Source organism: Festucalex cinctus, chromosome 2 (genome assembly GCF_051991245.1).
Source record: "Festucalex cinctus isolate MCC-2025b chromosome 2, RoL_Fcin_1.0, whole genome shotgun sequence".
Lineage (NCBI taxonomy): Eukaryota > Metazoa > Chordata > Actinopteri > Syngnathiformes > Syngnathidae > Festucalex > Festucalex cinctus.
Genome location: NC_135412.1, coordinates 27,564,654 through 27,584,018, shown reverse-complemented (window position 1 = coordinate 27,584,018; position 19,365 = coordinate 27,564,654). Strand labels below are relative to the sequence as shown.

General features: G+C 41.6%; 2 protein-coding genes across 4 annotated transcripts in view; one reads left to right on the top strand and one right to left on the bottom strand.

Moving 5' to 3' along the window:
- The window catches only part of magixa (MAGI family member, X-linked a), a 26,049-nt gene extending 13,478 nt beyond the window's left edge, over nucleotides 1-12,571 (top strand). Inside the window, exons 17-22 of one of the 2 annotated variants that reach the window (XM_077514134.1) lie at nucleotides 7,055-7,255; nucleotides 7,343-7,407; nucleotides 8,343-8,489; nucleotides 9,199-9,337; nucleotides 11,237-11,324; nucleotides 11,813-11,959. In XM_077514134.1, the coding sequence (XP_077370260.1) occupies nucleotides 7,055-7,255; nucleotides 7,343-7,407; nucleotides 8,343-8,489; nucleotides 9,199-9,337; nucleotides 11,237-11,324; nucleotides 11,813-11,819 (647 nt within the window). In that variant the 3' untranslated portion in view covers nucleotides 11,820-11,959. Of the gene's footprint in view, nucleotides 1-7,054; nucleotides 7,256-7,342; nucleotides 7,408-8,342; nucleotides 8,490-9,198; nucleotides 9,338-11,236; nucleotides 11,325-11,812 lie in introns of both variants that reach the window. The other variant, XM_077514133.1, reaches the window with a different exon arrangement.
- Nucleotides 5,682-19,365, bottom strand: cdk20 (cyclin dependent kinase 20). Of its 2 annotated transcripts, none has more exons than XM_077514137.1 (10): nucleotides 19,067-19,365; nucleotides 18,093-18,175; nucleotides 17,911-18,024; nucleotides 17,119-17,307; nucleotides 16,307-16,428; nucleotides 16,158-16,220; nucleotides 15,903-16,026; nucleotides 14,757-14,912; nucleotides 14,469-14,692; nucleotides 5,682-7,216 (listed from the first exon to the last, which is right to left on the bottom strand). In XM_077514137.1, exons 2-9 carry the CDS (start codon nucleotides 18,165-18,167, stop codon nucleotides 14,498-14,500), a joined length of 1,038 nt encoding a protein of 345 aa, XP_077370263.1. In that variant the 5' UTR covers nucleotides 18,168-18,175; nucleotides 19,067-19,365; the 3' UTR covers nucleotides 5,682-7,216; nucleotides 14,469-14,497. The 2 variants fall into 2 exon arrangements, with proteins under 2 accessions (XP_077370263.1, XP_077370261.1); XM_077514135.1 differs by having other exon boundaries at nucleotides 19,097-19,365.

Here is a 19,365-nt window from a genome sequence, read left to right as displayed (position 1 = left end):
GTGTTGATGCCATCATCCACTTCATTTTAAGTGCTTTGCCGCCATCTTGTGGCAAATACACCCAACTGCAAATGATTAATGGGTTAATGTCTGTACTGTACAAGCAATTCGAGTCAAGTAAAATGTATTTCGATAGCCCTTAAGAGTTTCAAATGGATTCACACACCCACAGTACACAAATATTAACGTCTCCTGATCTTAAAGGATTACTTGACTCATTCAGCCATTGAAGATAACTTCAACATTTTTCATGAACAATTAATACATTTAAAAACACATTTTTCCACTTGCTGTCGACTGAAGATGACCTGTGCTGAGGAAATAGGTAACGTAACGACCAATCATGGCTCAGTTTGTTGACCAGATCCAGAAAACAGGTGACTCGTGATTGGTCGTTAGCTACTATCCTTAGCAAAAAGTATGGAATCACCAGTCTTGGACGAGCACTCACTCAGACGTTTTATTGTGTAGCTCAAACTCAGATAAAAAGCATGAAACAGTCGTAAGGTCATTCCAAAGTGCAACATCTTGGTTTTCAGAAATACTCAAAGAAATGACGAATAAACATTGTTTGTTACTTTTATAGAGCAAGTGCAGGAATCACTCCATTCTGAGGAATACAAATATGGAATCTCTCCATTTTGAGCAGAAAATAAGGACGCACCTAGTCAATTTCCTTACCTTAATTGGGCACCTGCCTCAAATTACATCTGCTTGTTAGTCAGCAGTTAAAAACAGTGCAGTTATTACAACTTGGAGGGTTGCTGGACCAAGTGGATTGGCAAGAATCATGGCTCCAACAAGGGAGATGTCTCTTGAGACCAAAGACAGGATGATCAAACTTCTTGAAGAAGGTAACGCTACACGTATGATTGCCAAAGATGTGGGCTGTCCACAGACAGCTGTATCGAAGATCTGGACCAAGTACAAACAGCATGGGAAGGTTGTTCAAGTCAAGCGTACTGGTAGACCAAGGAAGACATCTAAGCGTCAAGACAAACAACTAAAGGCCATATATATGTCTTGAAAACAGAAAATGCACAACACGACAAATGAAGAAGAAATGGGAGGAAGCTGGAGTCAATGTATGTGACAGAACTGTGCAAAATCGCTTCAAGGAAATTGGATTTACATACAGGAAAGCTAAAAGGAAACCAACATTGACGCTTAAACAAAAAAGAACAAGACTGCAATGGGCTAAGGAGAGGCAATCATGGACTGTGGATGACTGGATGAAGGTGATCTTCAGTGGTGAGTCACAAATCTGCATTGGACAAGGTGATGACACTGGAACTTTTGTTTGGTGCCGTTCCAGTGAGATTTACAAAGAGGACTGCCTAAAGAAAACATCCAAATTCCCACGGTCCTTGATGAGATGGGGCTGCATGTCAGACAAAGGACCGTACTGGGGAGATGGCTGTGGTTAAATCTTCAATAAATGCACAAGTTTACATTAGCATTTTGGACAGCTTTCTTATCCCTTCAATTGAAAAAATGTTTGGGGATGATGAAATCATTTTCCAAGATGCCACAGAGCAAAAACTGTGAAAGAACTCCTTGGAGAAAGACGCATCCATTCAATGTCATGGCCTGCAAATAGCCCAGATCTCAACCCAATTTAACACCTGTGGTGGAAATTGAAAAAAATGGTCCACAGCAAGGCGCCGACCTGCAAAGATGATCTGGCAACTGCAATCAAAGAAAGTTGGCACCCGATTGATGAAGAATACCGTTTGTCACTCATCAAGTTCATACCTCAGAGACTGCAAGCTGTCATAAAAGCCAGAGATGGTGCAGCTAAATACTAGTGATGTGTTTTGATTGTTGTTTTTCTTTGTCTGTTTTTCATGATTTCATATTTATTTCCCCGCACTTGCTCTATAAAAGTAACATTTAGTGACAAGTACAATGTTTTTCCTTCGTTTCTTTTAGTGTTTCTGAAAGCCAAGATGTTGCACTTTGGAATGACCTTACGACTGTTTCATGCTTATTATCTGAGTTTGATCTACACAATAAAATGTCTGAGTGTCGTCCAAGACTGGTGATTCCATACTTTTTGCTAGGGGTTGTATTTCCTCACCACAGTGATGTCATCTTCAAGGCAGAGTCTGCCGGTTTCACTTAGGAAAATGCACTTTTTAAATACAGGATTTAAACAAACAAACTACTTCTCAATTTACAGATCAGGGCTTGTCTTCATTTCGGTTGGTGATTTTGTCCTAAACCCCCACCCGCCAGCCTGTATTTTGACATTTTGTGTTTGTTTTGTAAACAGCAGGACGTTTCTGTGGAAAGACAAGTGTTTACAACCCTCCAGCCAATCGCAGAGCAGGGACGTGGCGTGTCGCAAACGGGGCCGGGCGAACGTGTCGGCTACGTGACGTCACTCCCGCGGCAATTTGAGAGCACGCACGGATTATTATTATTTTTTCACTCACTCATTCACACATGTAAGCTTCTGTGAGTGAGTGAGTGAAAAATAATAATTATTTTTTTTTCTAAGAGAGAAATAGAAATAGAAAAAAAATAATAATAATTCTTGCGTGCTTTCAAATTGCCACGGGACTGACACGTTTGCGACACGCCACGCCCCCGCTCTGCGATTGGCTGGAGGGGTGTAAACTGTCTTTCCACAGAAACGTCCCGCTGTTTACAAAACAAACACAAAATGGCAAAATACAGGCTTTGGGGGGTAGGACAAAATCACCACCAGAAATTAAGACAAGCCCTGAACTGTAAATTGAGAAGTAGTTTGTTTGTTTAATTCCTGTATTTAAAAAGTGCCTTTTCCAGAGTGAAAGCGGCAAACTGGGCCTTTCAGTCAACAGCAATTAGGAAAATGTTCTTTTACCGGTATTAATTGTACATGGAAAACTAATGAACTTGTAAAATTAATTCTAGACAAAATATCATCTTTTTACTGCTGAAAATGACTCAATGAGTCAAGTATACCTTTAACCACAAGAGGGCAAGGGAAAAAAAGAACTCTTGAGAAGGGGCCGCAAATGTAGAACAATTTAAGTAACTACCCTGGCCATAGAAAAAAATTCAAGTCACAAGTCAGGTACCATTATTTAGCATATTAACAGTTCTGACTCCCATCTGCAGGGGGCGCCACTGCAAATAATTTTCTTCTTATTCCCACTGATTAAATCGTTATCACATGATTTTAACCACATTTGTTGTTATGAAGCCAGTTAGTCCAATATTGACGGTGGTTACCTCATTATCGCCACTTGTTGCACATCATTGTCACACACACCATTATCATTATTCGTTACCTCGTTATCACACTTGTTATCTCATTGACATCACATTTGCCCCATTATTATTGCCAGTTGTCGCCTCGTTCTCATGTGCTACATCATTATCGACAATTGTTATGTCGCTGTCATGCTTGTTACGCGCTTTATTGCCATTTGCTGCTTTGCTCATCACTTGTTACAGCATTTTTTTTTACCACACTATTTATACCATTGAATTGACAACAATGACGTTTTGTTCCCTGAATTGTTTATATGGACTCAAAGGGTGAATGTGTGTCAGTGTCAGGTGGTTTGCACTGAGTTTGGCTTTAGTTTCGGGGGGCGTGGCCTCACAGATGATTGCACGCAAACACGCACGCACTCAATCTGTGCGTCAGTCCCTCCCACCAGTGCAGACTCGGCCCCCTCGGCGAGCTGTTTCCCCTCAGCTGAAACGCTTGCCTGCTTTTGGAGACTCAACACACACACTTACACGCACAAAAAGGTTCTTGTTCATCATGTTGGAGCGACTGCAGTCCGTTCTCAGGAGGGTCAAGGACTCGAAATGTAAGTGTGTGCGTGTGTATGCGCGTGTGCTGGTCCTGCGTGCTGATGGTGCTGCAAATGAGGTCAACAGAACATGGTTGGAAGTTGAAATTGATCAGAGACCAGCAGCACGGTGTAGGAGTGGCGAGCATGTCTGCCTGTCAGTTGTACGGTTTAGGGTTTGAATCTGGGCTTCCGGTGTGGAGTTTGCAACTTTGCATGCTCGCCCTTTGCTTGTGTGGGTGCACTCTGGCTTCCTCCCACATTCCAAAAACATTGACAAACAGTCCATTGTTTGTCTAAGTCCTTTGTTTGTTTATGTGTGTGCCCTGACATTGTCTGGCAAGAAGTCCAAGGTGCTCCCCGCCTTTTGCCAAAAGTCAGATAGGATATAGGTTCCAATTCATCTGGAACACTATTGAGGATAGAAAAGAAAATGGATGGATGGCAGATGAGATGGCGCAAATATCTTCTAATGACAACATTACACTCTGGTGAAACTAAACAAACTTTCATTTCAGCGGTGCATCCCAACCTAATGAGGATCTCTGATCATGTGATGAAGTGCATTGAAGAGTGATATGATGAGGAAGACATTTTGCACTTAAAAAAAAAAAAAAAAAGGGGGAAAAAAGTAAAATCCTGGCTTTGTGTTCAGGAGTCTGACTCTTTGATTTCATCTCATGGGTGACTTTCACATTTATTTGATAACTGGGTTTCACTGCATTTACGATACAAAGAATCTTGTAATATTTGTTGCATTCATTTAGCGTTTAATCCCCTAAGATCATTGAATTTATTCATTCAATTTTATTTGTACAAATTAATTTAATTAAATAATTAATTTATTGTTAATACCAAAATATAAAAACACTGTACTGTTATACATACATTTTAACAAATCATTAGATTAATTAATTACTGTAATTATAAACAATTCAATAAAATATACACATTATTACTAATCGAAGCTATTTTACTCATATATTTAAACTTAGTAGGCGGGGTACATCCTAAACTGATTGCCAGCTAATCCAGGGCATGTCTTTAGAATGTGGGAGGAAACTGGAGTACCCAGAGAAAACCCATGCAGGTGGTTAAGAAAATGGATGGACAAATGACCTTGCCCAGCTATGTTTTAAAAATTAAATATGGCCCTTGAACTGAAATATTTGCCCACCCCTGCTTTATAGTGGAAGTTAGCCCAAAAATGTTCTTTACAATAATATGTTTATGTGACCTCGCTAGTCTAAACATGACATTCGGATTAATATTACGTTTGTGGAAAATGAGTTATGAAGCAAAATCCAACCGTTTTTGTCCATCTCAGGGGACAGCCATTCTGCTAGTTGCTGTCGACTGAAAATGACATCACAGTTGCTCAGGTAGCAACCAATCACGGCTCAGCTTCAGGGAAAAGGTGAGCCGTGGTTGGTCGTTACCTGATCCCTGAATAACTGCGATATCATTTTCAGGCAAAATGGCTGCCCCCTGAGACGGACAAAAAAGGGTGGATTTTTCTGCTTAATTAACACAAACACAGTATTAATCAGAATGTCGTGTTTAGACTAGTGGGGGCACACACAAAATTACGGTGAAGATTTTTGTGGGTTGCCTTCCCTTTTAAGTCAGTGAGACATCAACATGAAAACACACTCAGAAACATTGTACAACACTGACATCACCATCACATTATTTACTTTTTAATGACCTTGCTACATTTTGCTACTTTGTTTCAGGTCTAAATCAAGTCTAGAGTTGCACAACACACTACAGTGTCAGTGTGTGCGCGTCTGTGTGCAAATTATTCAAGTGGGTCACAAGTGCCAAGAGGTTCAAACATTCCAGAATACTGATAAAGACGAGAAAGACTCTTTCAGGAAGTTAATCTTTTATTTATTGACTTTTTACATCTTTAATCAGGACCAAACATCCTCAAGACAGCAGACAACTGCTAGCTTAGCGCAACCACTGAATATAAAGGGAAACTGCTAGCCTAACTTAGCACAACTACTGGAAGCGAAATAGAATTTGTAGCACAGCCTAGCATAACACAGAAGGGAAATTAATTACCTTCGCTGATCACAGACAGGAAACAAAAAGATACTGTTAGCCTAACTTACGACAATGACATTTGCTGTCTTGGCCTTGGACAATTGGTGCAGAATGTTATGTTTTTTTTCTTCTATTTTTAGCTTTGGTGAGTTGTTACATGTGGCGTGGTGCTGTCAGTCCAAATTCCGTCTGCTTCTTTTGCTTTTTTTTTTTTTTTGCTTGCCAGCTTTCGTGTTTGCTCAATGTTGTGACATCAAAACGCTTTGCTTATCAGCTCTCTGTGTTCACAAACGCTTTAAAAGATTCTTTTAACGATGAAAACAATGAAAGAATGTTGAATTCAAACATATTGCATAGATTTATCTGATTTGGTTGTGTTGGGTGTGATGACGAGGACAAGCGGAGTTCTAGAAGATGTGAATACGTTCTGAATGGTTCTCGTGCCTTCGTGACACATTTGATGCTTGTGTGAATAATTCAGTGCTCCTAAATGGTGCTTCCTCAATTATACATTCAGCTTCTAAGCGCTAAGGTCATTTAGACACAAATGAGGATCTCTAAATGAAAAATGAGGACATTTTGAATCAATGCGGGGACATGTTGACAACATTAGATCTTTGGGACACAAAATGAGGACATTTAGTCACGAAATTAGGAAATTTAAACAGAAAAATTAAGACTTTTCAACACAAAGAGAGGACATTGAGCCACAAGGACATGTGGAAACAGAGGCAGGACATTAAGATACAGGTAGGACATTTAGACAAAAACAGGACATTCAGATACATAATGAGGACATTTGAACTGTTGTAATGACGTTTGCCCAAAAATCAAACACATTTTTGTGTCAAAGTGAGGTCTTTTAGACACAAAATGAGAACAGAAAAACGGAAATTTATACACAAAATCAGGACATTCAGACAAAAAAAATTGGACATTTCAGATACAAAGCAATGAGATTGAGGACAATTTGAGTCAGAATGAGGACTTTAGGACAGAAAGGAAACATTTGGATGCAAAGTGAGACAATTTAAATACAAATCTGAGGACATTTAGAAATAATAAGGACATTTGGACACAAAGTGAAGACAAGTATGAACTTCTAGACACCAAATAAGTTTGACAAAGACAATCTGACATAGAAGAGAAAAATGAGATCCTCTCTGTCCCCCCCATTGACATCTCTGAAATCCCCCCACCATGCCCAGCTCCATCCCCATCCTTGTTGTCCCATCGCTTCGTGACGGTGCGCCGTGGCAGTCCGGCGGCCCGCAGTGGCCTCATCCAGCCCGGAGACCAGCTGGAGGCCGTAGAGGGTCGAGGGGTGGCGTCCCTGCACCACCGAGACCTGGCCCAGATCCTAAGGAGAGCTGGGAACACACTGAAGCTGAGTGTGACACCTCGAGCACGTAAGATGTACAACAAAAATTTCCAAAATTCTCAATTCCTGGTTTGATTGCAAAAAGTGAAACCGAACTTTATTCTGTCCAACGCAGAGTCAGAAGGAGCCGATGTGGAAATCGACAAGCACTTCACCAAGGGATGCAGAGGGAGGACAAAGGTAGCACATTAGATTCATTCATAAGTTGTCGGTTCACAAAAACTTCATACCAGCTGAGCCATAAAACTCTTAACTTTGGATGACAAATGACAAGTATATGGCAGTCAGTCCGTAGCTAGCTCCAGAAGCTAACATAGCAGTCTACGTCACAGATGGGCTCAATTATGCACCACACCAGTTACAGAGGATCAAAATTCAAAGTCCTTGTTTGCACAAAAAGCTGTTCCATATCGAATTAGTCACTAGCCAGTCAGTGGCTCGCTCCAGAATCGAATGTAGAACTTTTAATAAAAGTCATTTTGTTCATAAATAGCTGCTCCGTACCGACTAACCGGTCATTGGCTAGCTCCAGAAGCTAACTTAATAGTCTAATATAGGGTGACCATATTCCCATTTCCAAAACAAAAAGAGCACACTTGCCCCAGCCTTGACATTGCAGTACCAGTCGCAGTTACAGTGTACCTCACCTTCTATTCGGCACGCAATGCCAACCGGACATTTTCATGAATTTATAAAACCCACAGACACTCGAACAGGATGTAAAAAAAAAAAAAAGGTCTGTTCTCACAAAAGAGGATGTTTGGTCACCCTAGTCTAATAAAAAGTCATTTTGTTCCTAAAAAGCTGCTCCTTAGCGACAGCCAGTCAGTGGCAAGCTCCACAAGCTAACGTAACAGTGTACATCTTCACTCCCACACAGATGGACTCAAATGTACCAAAGTTACACAAGATCCAAATTAAATGTCCTTTTGTTCACAAAACTGCTCCATACCCGCTGAAACATACATCACTCTACTTTTTCATGACAAATGCCAAACACGTGGCATCTAGCCAATCGGTAGCTAGCGCAAAAGCTAAGTAGCATTTCTTTCACCGACCATTGGTCTTAAATACATCAGCTGTGAGTGAAATTGTTTACATTGTGTGCGTGTCAGAATGAGTCTAGGTTCTACAGGGTGGATCTGGAACGAGGTCCCACCGGGTTTGGGTTCTCTCTGAGAGGGGGAAGCGAGTACAACATGGGACTCTATGTGCTGGGACTGATGGACGGAGGGCCAGCCCAGTGCAGCAACAAGATGCAGGTACACACAAGTGTTGTAGCTCCTCCGACTCCCTTGTCCATTGTTGTCTCTGCAATGTTGGCTTCAACATTTAATAACCCTCCTGGGAAAATCCATCATACTTATTCTTCACCACTGGTGTCATTAGCCTTTCCTGTTCACACAACTAAAAGGAAAGCTAATATTAAGCCATCTTCTGGATGTATTTTATTTTGAGTTCTTCATCCTTATTCCAGTGCCGTCAAAACTTTGCTGACCTTAGCAAGCTTTTAGGAGAGCTGGTTAAAATCCCGACGGACTCTTATGTCATGCTAAGGAAATTAGCCAGCTGGTCCATCTCAATTCAGCAGCGTCAACAACATAGCTGCATGCTTAAACAGTCTGGTCAATGTAAGAGACATGAGAGACTTGGCAGAGGCGGTCTCCTAGGTTGTTGTCAAGAAGTCCACATGGCTGTCTCAGCTGAACAAGCAGCTGTAATGCGGACAGCGTCTTGGATTAATTGGGACAAAGCCGCCACACTTCCCACTGGAGATAATCCTGAAGAAGTGTCTGCTCGGCTTATTCCTGAAGTCAGAGAGCGGCCACATCTGTGTGGGGATCAGCTATGTCTCCGGCGAAAAATGCAGACGGGTGCAACAATGTCTTTCACACGGAAGAGAATGGTCTGTCTTTGCCAACATGTTCTGGGCATCTTGAGTGACAGCAGCTTCTCGTTGGTTGCCCTCAGGTTTCCGACCAGCTGGTGGAGATCAACGGCGACAGCACGGCGGGAATGACGCACAGTCAGGCCGTGGAGCAGATCCGGAGAGGAGGCCATCGGATCCATTTGGTCCTGAAGAAAGGAAACGGCTACGTCCCCGATTATGGTGATGACGATGTCCGACATTAAGCCTTTTGGGGGGCCACCGCACCTGCCAGAACTGCCACTGGCTCGATTTTAAAACAATACTTAACCATATTCCAAATGAATGTATGTAAGCCATGTGGATGAAATAGCGGTGTGTGTGTGTAGTCTCAGCAGCCAAAATGGACAAGAATGGGTAATCAAGCCAGCTGCCAATTACAAAAAAAAAAAAAAAAAAAGTTCCACATTCTCCACTCCGCACTATCTATAGGTATTAACCACTGACTGGGATATATGACTGGATAGCCGATAGCCCATGCTGTTTAAGTCACAGGGCGGCCATCTTGCTCCTCCCATCTTGCGAGCACACTAAACCAGTGGTGTCAAAGTCCTGCATGTTTTTTTAGGTTTCCCCACATTCAACACAGCTGATTCATATTTAGGCTAATCAGCAAGCTCTGTAGGATGCTGATAATGATCCTGATCATTGAATCAGGTGTGCTGGAGTCGCGAAACCTCTAAAACACAGGTCTGAAACTCCAGTCCTCGAGGGTCGCAGTCCTGCATGTTTTAGTGCAGGGGTGTCAAACTTTTTCCTCTGAGGGCCACATAGAGAAAAATAGAAAGCTGCAAGGGCCACTTTGATTTTTATTTTTTTTTGTTATTTATTAAACATAGTAAAACTCAATGAAGCAATTATAAATTGTTGATATAATGTACAGTTACTTATTGAAAACTGCTAACAGTCACAAGGCAAATAGTGACTCCTGTGTGCCACTATAATAGATCTGCCTCTCCACTGAGCAGCAGCTGAATCCCAGCTTCACATTCTGAACCACAACAAGAACAATCGGTAGTAAACTGACCACACTTAAGAACCATTAATTTAATGTGATGTTTTCACAAATTGGACATTGACACTAAGCAACAAGTGGATGAAACATTTTATTTCTGAAATTGAATTATTAGTTGCAAATGTGTGTCTTTGCGTAGCTAGAAACGTTTAATCCACCCTCTTATTTTTTTAAACAGCATAGAAAAATTATTTTTAGTATTTGCTGCGGGCTGCCGAAAAATGTATGGCGGGCTACAAATGGCCGTAGTTTGCACACCCCTGTTTTAGAGGTTTCTCTCCTACAAACACAGCTGAATCATACAATGAGGATCATTATCAGGTTCCTGCAGAGCTTGCTGATGAATCAGGTGTATTTGAGGAGAGAAACCTCTAAAACATGCAGGACTGCGGCCCTCAAGGACTGGAGTTTGGGGCCTGTGCTCATGTCACATGTGGAACTATACGGTTTACGTCCAGATGAGACATATTCAGCTCATAGGCAGTTAGTATAGGGCCGGAAGTGGGGTCGGGGGTTGTTGTGCTGGGGTGGTCACTATTTTTTAACAAGTCAAAAATAAATAAATAAATAACAAGTGGACTGTATGCGCTACTTTGAAGACCCCCTTTTTTCTTTTATTGCTCAGTTCCTTAGACCCCAATATTAGATTTGGCAGAGGCATCTTTGTTGAATTACCGTTATAATTATTTAATAATAATTAAAAAAAAATCATACAAGTTTCCTCCTGTAAACATCATTAAGCATATAATTTATACATGTATTTAAGGCATTGTAAAATATTCTCCAATTTTGATACTGTAAATGTATAGGATTGTATGCCGAGAAATGTTTCTCGGGAGGAACAATATGGTGGCCTCGTGACTTCAAAAGTTTTGGCCTATGAGCGAGCCAGTCAAATATTCAGATCAGTGGTATTAACCAATCTCGCATCTCACATTGTAGCTGCTCTGATCCAATCAGAGCACTCCGCTCGCTGACCGTGTCTTCCTACTTTCTCTACCTTCTTCTTCTTCCTTCCCTCCTTTCTCTTTTATATTTTCCTCCGTCATCCTCTTCCTCCTCCTCAGTGGAGCTGTCCAGCCTGTCTCTGTGCATGACCAACTCCAAACAGGGCGAGCCCTGCTTCTACGTCATCGGACGCACAGAAAACTCGCGGTCGGTAACGCTCAGCGTTTTTCTTCTCCTCCTCATCCACCTCGCTCATTTTTCCATTTTCGTCGCTCATGACATCATCTGTGTTGTTGTTGAGTGCAAATTTTGTTCCCGTCAAGGGTAGGGCTGGGCCAGATGGCCTTTAAATGAAAATACCAGATTTTTTCTTTTTTTTTCTTTTTGAGATTTACTTTAGTGAAGAAGAAGAAAAAACAAACTGCGCATTCAATGGCCGCAATTCATGCCAAGTCATTCAACATGCAGACTTCACAGCCAGCCAACTCGGCTCTCATTCACTGACACCCACGTCACTCACCAGGCCTGGCCCCGCCTTTCACAAATACTGCGGGATGGCAACCCCAAGCAGAAAAAAAATACCCATTTATGTTATTGTTTAATAATTACAACAACAAAAAAAAGTTGAACCCTGTCCACTACTTTTATTTATTTGTTTATTTATTTGTCTATTCATTCATTTATTTATTTTTCAGGCCCTGAGGAAGAATCCTCCTCATCCTCCTCGCAGTGGGAGGAGCAGGAGGCTAATACGGTTGCCATGACGACCACCTCTCACAGCCCGCAAAGGAGAAAGCGATCAGGGGGAACCAAAGCAAGACCAAGACGAGGAGAAAGTGGAGGTGGAGGAGGGCCTCCAGATCTGGACTTGGACCTTGTGGAGGAAAATGCGAGGAGGCGAAGGAAGGAGCGAGAGGAGGAGAGGAAAAGGAGGAGAGAGCAAGGGAGGACCACGAGAAAGGAGACCACAAAGCAGAAGAAGGAGGCGAAAGAGGATGCGAAGCATTCTGAGAACTGGCCAGTTGCTCAACAAGCAGCGTTCTCGTTCCTGATGCCGCGTGACGAGCGCCCCTGCGACAGCCAATCCGATGACAGCAAGTCGGGCGCCAGCCAATCGGGCGCCAGCTTGTCTTCCGATTGGAGGAGAGCCGGGCTGATGCAGGGGGAGGGTCAGGGCTTGCCCTGGTTGGAGCCCAGCCAGCAGAGACTGACGCAGGTTCTGATTGGCAGTCGCCTTAGTGGGCGGGGCCTAGCGGGTGGACTCTCACTCTGATTGGACATTAGCTGACAGGTTACGCTTATTTTTGGGGGGGTGACTTTTAAGGGCTTTATTTTTTTTAAGACCGGCCTTTTCCTGCATGTGATCGGACAACATGGTTTATGATTGGAGAGTGAGGCGCAAAAGAGGCGTGGCCCCACCACCAAGTATGCAAATAACAGAACTTTGAAACTGACACGTCCTGACGTTGAAGCATGTCAATCATTTTTATTTTTATAACCTGAAAGAACCTTAGTGAATTATTATGATGATGATTATGAGTAATAGACTGATTGCTTGCTTGTAACTGGAAAAAAAAAAAAAAAACTTTAGAACTTCTAATAAGCCATATGCACACACATAATGATGTGTGTGTGTGTACTGTGTTTGTGAGTCTAAGTTGTGCGATTGTGTCAGTCTGGATTTTTTTTGTGTGTGCATGAATCGTGGATGTATGTGTGGCTTTTGTGTGTGGGTTGTGTTTGTAGTATGGATTTTGTGCATGTGTTCGATTTTTTTTTTTTTTTTTTTTTTTGTTTTGTGGGTGTTGTGTGGCTAGTTTATGGATTGTACGGATTTTTTGTTGGAATTTTATTTGTGTGAACGGATTGTATGTGTGATAGTAGGCTTGTGAATTGTGTGTGACTTTTGTGTGCGTGTGAAAATAATTTGAGTATTCTTATAACGACGATTATAGAGTAATAGAGACTGATTGCTTGCTTGTGATGAAAAACTGCTTCTGATGATGAGCCGCACACTCACATGCACACACAGACAGCATATAAAATTCTACTGGCTCCAAGTCTTATCATTGCTATGGCAACACAGCGTCCAATGAGCAGTTTGTTTTTATAGCAGTGTTTCCCCGACCTTAATTTATTTCAGGCACTTGACATCAACATTAAATTTTTAAACATAAAAAAAAATCTTAGCATGCCACCAAACAAAATACTAAAATGATTGTCTCTTTCCAATTTATTATCAATTTGATTTACTCAGTGTGTGAGTGCTTGACGTCATCTGTTATTTGAATAGCAACAAAGGGAGGCACAGGTTAATTGTACCTTACGCCATCTAGTGGTGGCACCTCTAATTGCTCTGCCTTTCACTATAGACCCTTCCAGCTGACGTCACTTCACCCAGAATGTTTAGCGACCGCTTACCCTCTTGGTGATCAAACAATGTATAAGAAGACACGGAGGGAGCATCGTTTTCGGTGAACGATTCGTCTAAACATAAATGTACCAAAAAACATACATAGTTATCATAGTTGTGGTGATTAGAGTTAATTTAGATCAGCACAGCTGCACCTCTAGGGGGCTGTCTCTACTAAGATTACATTGAGAGAGGAGAGTAATCGATGCGTTGTAGTTTCACGCTCGCCGCCGTGCTAGTCTTTCACTCCTCACTGTCTTTCGCGGGGTTTAGAATCACTGCTGGCAGCCGAAAGAATGATCTCATCTCTGTTTGAGCCATGAGAGCATCCGTTGACCACACACAAGTTCACCATAGCGTTGGTCGCTGATTTATCAACTGTTTGACCTATTTTCTAGCTCACACTGACTGTTTTCTAATTCACTTGCATTGACACGCTGACCCCCACCACTAGGGGAGCACTTCAACGTGACGTCACACTGGAAGGGTCCATATATCAGATCATGGCATAGATAACTGAAAAAGATACAATTCTAGTTGAAAAATAATTTTCAGACAGATTGTGAAATTGATCACTTGTTGCCCATTGGTTGGGAATCACTGTTTCATAGTAACAAGCGTGCGACGATGTCCTGCAGCTGTGCCAAATAAAAGTGCCTCGTTGACTTCAGCCTTCACCCAGCAAGAGGGCGCGAGGCAAACTTCCTGTCAAAAATACCCGCTCATCCCCTGTCCGCCTCTTCTAGAGGTCCGCCATGTCCTTCTCATGTCTGACTCACGTTTATGGCCTGATTTATGGACTGTTTTGACAAATTATTAAATATTATTATTATAAACAGTTTGATTTATTCTTCCTTTTTTTTTTGGTCACACGAGTAAAGTTTACAGTGATAGGCTAACGCTGTCATATCCATGCTAAAAATCTCACATATTTTCACCTGATAGCCAATCAATGTGGCTGGACCAATCACAGGCAGGAGGCGTGTCTCCGCAGCAGTGCGGGCTGCACCAAGCTGTTCTTCAGGGGGAGGTCCACGGAGAAGTCGGCGGGTGCCGCCTGCAGTCGCGGGTGGAGGTGGTGCCTGCCTCCCCTCTGAGGGATGGGCAGCTCCGAGTGGTGGGCGGGAAGAGGCGAGAGGAAGAAGTACGGATGAAGGAGAGCCTGCGGGACGAGCCGTCACTCCAAACCAGTTCACTGGTCGCGCGCTCAATCACTGGTCTCCTACCTGCTGGGCGGGGCATCGCTGCTTGGATGGGTAAACCAGGAAGTTGGAGAGCAGGCTGACGGCGTGGGGGGAGGAGTCGGGGACAAGCTCCTCCAATGGGATGGCGGGATTCTCCTTGAAGGTGATTTTGTTGTAATCCGGCAACTCCGCCATCTCCTGGGGTGAAATTGAGAAACGTTAGGAACAGGGTTATTATAGTTTTGTAATTTTCATTTTAGTTTTTCATTTGTTTTGAGGTTGTTGTTTTTTTAATTAGTTTTAATTAGATTTCAGGGTGGCTTTGTTATTTTTTATTAGTTTTAGTTATTTAATAAATATTTAGTTTCAATTTTTAAAAAAATGCGTATTACTTGTGCGCAACATAAAAAAAAAAAAACACCATGGGAGTGACGTCATCTGAAGGTGCTTTTCTATTGGCTGCTGCTCGATGACGTCACTTCTGTGTGACACACTTTCAGCGTCCTTTTTCCGGTTAATATCAAAATAAATCTACTTAAAATCACATTTAAAATCATCAACAAACGCTCATGCATTGAATGTATAACCAAAGACTAAAACGTAGAACATTTTTGCTCTAATTATAGTTAGCTTTGTAAACCAACAGTATTAGTTTTATTTAAAAAAAACAACAACAAAAAACGTACGCAACATTAAAAAAAAAAAAAAAAAACACCATGGGACCGTGAAGGTGCTTTTCTATTGGCTGCTGCTAGATGACATTTTAATTAGTTGTCAGGGTGGTTCTGTTAGTTTTTATTAGTTTTTGTTATTTAATAAATACTTAGCTTCAGCATTAGTTTTAGTCAGTTTCAGTATTAGTTTAAAAAAAAATCTTTTCTTCTTTTCTTTTTTTTTGTTTTTTAAAAAGCATTTTCGTTTTTATTTTATTTTGTGAACGAAATTGTTTTTTGAATTTTAGTTTTAGTTTTTTCATTAGTTTTCGTTAACTGAAGGTATATGCTGCTCGTAATGAAAAAAACGGAATCTGCAAAAATCAGGATCGGCAGGTCGGACTTTTTAAAAGATCGGGGATCGGTGATCGGCCGGAAAATTGCGATCGGTGCACCCCTAGAGAATAACCTTGGTCAGGACACTTACTACCTTGAAAGTGTACGAATGTGTATTGTGTGCGTGTGTATATCTTACAGGCCAGGTGTCACGGGTGGGCGTCCCGAGTACCCTGAGGACACAACACAGCTGCTCAATGTCATTCTCGCCGGGAAACAGAGGAGACAAGTTCAGCAGCTCCCCGAAAATACAACCCACAGCCCTGCAACACACAGACGCAAACATTTAATTTGATTTCACACAATATTTCCAGCCGTATGGAACATATCCCAATTGTAACACTTTTGCCAGTAGAAGCATGTGCGTAAATCCGACCATGAATCACTTCCTTACCACAAGTCGACGCCCTCATCATACTTCCTGGCTCCGTACAGCAACTCAGGAGCACGATACCACCTGTAGACACACATATTAATTATGTATAAATACATATTTAAAATAAAAAGAAAGTATTGAAGCTGATGGGTTAGAAAGTGTGCCACCTTGTGGCCACCTGGTGACTGTAGAGTCGCTCTTCTTCCTGGCTGAGGAGGCGGGCCAGACCAAAATCAGCGATTTTCAAGTGTCCCGACGAGCTGATGAGGAGGTTGGCGGGCTTCAGGTCCTGGCGGCAGAAAAGAAGTGCTTTATTGCGGAGGGGGCGGGCACAGCAGCAAACCATCCATTGAGAGTCGTGCTGAGTTATTAATTCACTCGCAGCCATTTTGACTGAATCAACCCCCTTCGCTCCTGGCTGTTTTACTGGATTTGGACTGATTTTGCAAGGCCCACAGAATATTGTGTTCTATTGCTATAAAAACATGGAAGCTACCAAAAGAAAGAACTGTTTCTGTTTTTCAGCAATTAGCATTAGAATATAGCTAAGTTTCATCATTATTCACAAACCTGTTGAAAACACTGGGCAAAAGAGCTTGTTGCGACATGGACCTGGCTGATCTCATACTCTTGCTGGCCATTTTTCGGAATACCTACCAATGCTTTAAGCCACCTGTTTATATAGGAAAATGCATCAAAGCCTTCTGTTTGCGCTTGCATAAAAACAACAACATAAAAAAAGATATAAAAACGTTTTTAGGAATGAAGGACAAAGTATTAAAAATAACACGTTTACGTGTTTTTTGTTTGAATGAGTGAACCTATTTTATCAATTAATATAATTTTTTTAAATGATTTTAATCAGCATTTTACACCAACAACGAAGCAAAAGGGGAAACTATCAAATAAAGTCAAAGCAGATTTTTGTGAACGAAATTATACATTTGATTTGAAGGCCATATCACCCAGTCCTGCTCACCCGGTGCATAATGTTGTTGCTATGCAGGAAGGCCACACCCTTCAGCAGCATCAGCATGTAGCTTTTGACCTGCCCCGGGGTCAGAGGTCGCTGGGAGTTGCGGATTACCTCCGAGAGGTCAGACAGCATGTAGTCGAAGACCAGGACAAAACCGGTGCCGTGCGGGAAGACGTCCTTCAGCCTCACCACCTGAAGAGTTGGGACCGTGAGCATAGAAAATGTGACGGCCGCCTCCGGCTCTGAAATCTATGACATCATGAAAACTGTTATTATGGAACCAGCGTTGCGTTGGTTGGGTGTCACTTTTCACAGCATTTGCCGTTATATTATTGTTGAGCCACAAGTAAAGGAAGTTTGCTTGTGTTGAATAATTGAACTACTGAAGTTGCTTATGCAACATGGTTTTCATGATTGTGCACGTGTTAGAATGATGCATGGTGTTGATGCTTTATGATTATTTCTGTTTACGGTGTATTGCTGCCATCTTATGGTGTCTATACAAAATTACAATTCAGAAATTACAAAAATTAAAATTTTGCTACCCCAAATACTCACTTACATATTTTTTTTGAGCCAGTGGTCCCATCTCCTATGGAGGACCAAAAATGCCAAAAATAATAAATAAATAAATAAATAAATAAATAAATAAATAAATAAATGTGAAAATAAAAACAGATATAAAAACTATAATTCAAGATTAAATACATAAAAATGTACATTAATAAATAAGTAAAAATAAATGTGGAAATGATAATCTCCATACATCTTTGCCTCAATCTGAGTTGGACTCACATGCTGGTTGTCCTCAATCTCCTGTAGGGCCCTGATCTCCCGCAGGGCCTGATTGGGAATGGCATCCTCCAGACGCCTGATCGCCACCTTCTTCAGTGCCACCGTCTCTCCTGTCTGCGCGACATAATTGTGTTATACTAGCATTCCAGGAAGTGCAAAGTGATAAGTCTCTTGGTCATCACCTCCACGTGTTTGGCCTTGAACACGATGCCGTGAGCGCCTTCCCCGATGCGACCAAGAATGCTGTACTGCTCCATTTTGTTACCTGCCGTTTTGTAGACTAACTTCAGGAGAATACATGATAAAGGAGCTTAAATCATTGTTGAATAATGTCTAGCTTCTTGACCTTCTCCATGTGGAAATTATCTTCAGTCACTATAGAATCAAAATTTAATAGAATTTAATTGACAGTAAGATGAGTGTATTTAACAAAATAAGTCTAAACAAAGCTGTTTATGTCCCGCCATGTTGTGATGTGCAACATATTTTTATGCAACCCATACGGAATGTATTTGATTTTCTAGTGAGCATTGTTCATTACTTTACAGATGCATTGTGAGGTACGTTGAGGGCACTAATTGGGGATAATATGCTTACTATGCAAATCCCAGCAAAAAAAAAAAAAAGCAATATAAATGGCAAACTTTACAGTACACCATAGTAATATATATGGTGGTTAGGGAAAGTAGTTAGTGAAAGTAAGTACAGCCTTCCTCTGCTTCTTCCGAAACAAGAAATGTCTTTGTTCATCTCTGATGGTGCATTGTTAAGGTGCACCGGTAATTATGCTACGGCAAAGACGTCACAACTGTGCACACAAGTCGTACACAAATATTTTTCATGGGCTCCAGGTGGAGGAGTGGAACCTTCGGTGCCGGTTGGCGTGGGTTCGCTTCTCCGCCTGGGAGACCACCATGAGGCTTACATGGTGTAAGTGAGTGAGTGAAAGAAAGAAATATATATATATGTGTGTATTTTTCATTTGACTGATTTATTTATATAGTGCACGATACAAAAACCCTTACGTAGTGATTAGGTGAACGCTTCCGACCACAGCCATACCTTTCTTTCTTTTAAAGTACACTCACTCACACAAACATACAAAAAAATAAAAAATAAAATAAAATAAAAAATAAAAAAAAGAAGGCAACGGTACCACTCCGTCACCCACAGGCCACAGCCATACGTTTTGAAACAGAAGAGGTCCAGACGTCTTTTCCCGATTGGCTCTCGTTGCCTTGGTAACCTGCTAGCTTGCTAAGCTAGCTCCATTAAACATGATGTTCGCTCCAAACGTAAGGTGTGAAGTAATCAATCCCATCCAGCTTTTACAAAAATCCGAGCAGGTCGCATTTGATTGAGGTTACATATTTTACCCAGCTGGACAAGCAAAAAAAAAAAAAAAAAAAAAGAATTATGTCGGACCGCCTTGTTTATCGACGTTTTGATAGAGAC

Coding starts and splice junctions, on each gene's coding strand:
- cdk20 (XM_077514137.1), bottom strand. CDS start 18,167: ATGGAGCAGTACAGCATTCTTGGTCGCATCGGGGAAGGCGCTCACGGC. Junction 16,429..17,118: donor GCAACAACATTATGCACCGG/GTGAGCAGGACT, acceptor TTCTGCCGCCAG/GACCTGAAGCCCGCCAACCT. Junction 16,027..16,157: donor GATGAGGGCGTCGACTTGTG/GTAAGGAAGTGA, acceptor TGTGTGTTGCAG/GGCTGTGGGTTGTATTTTCG.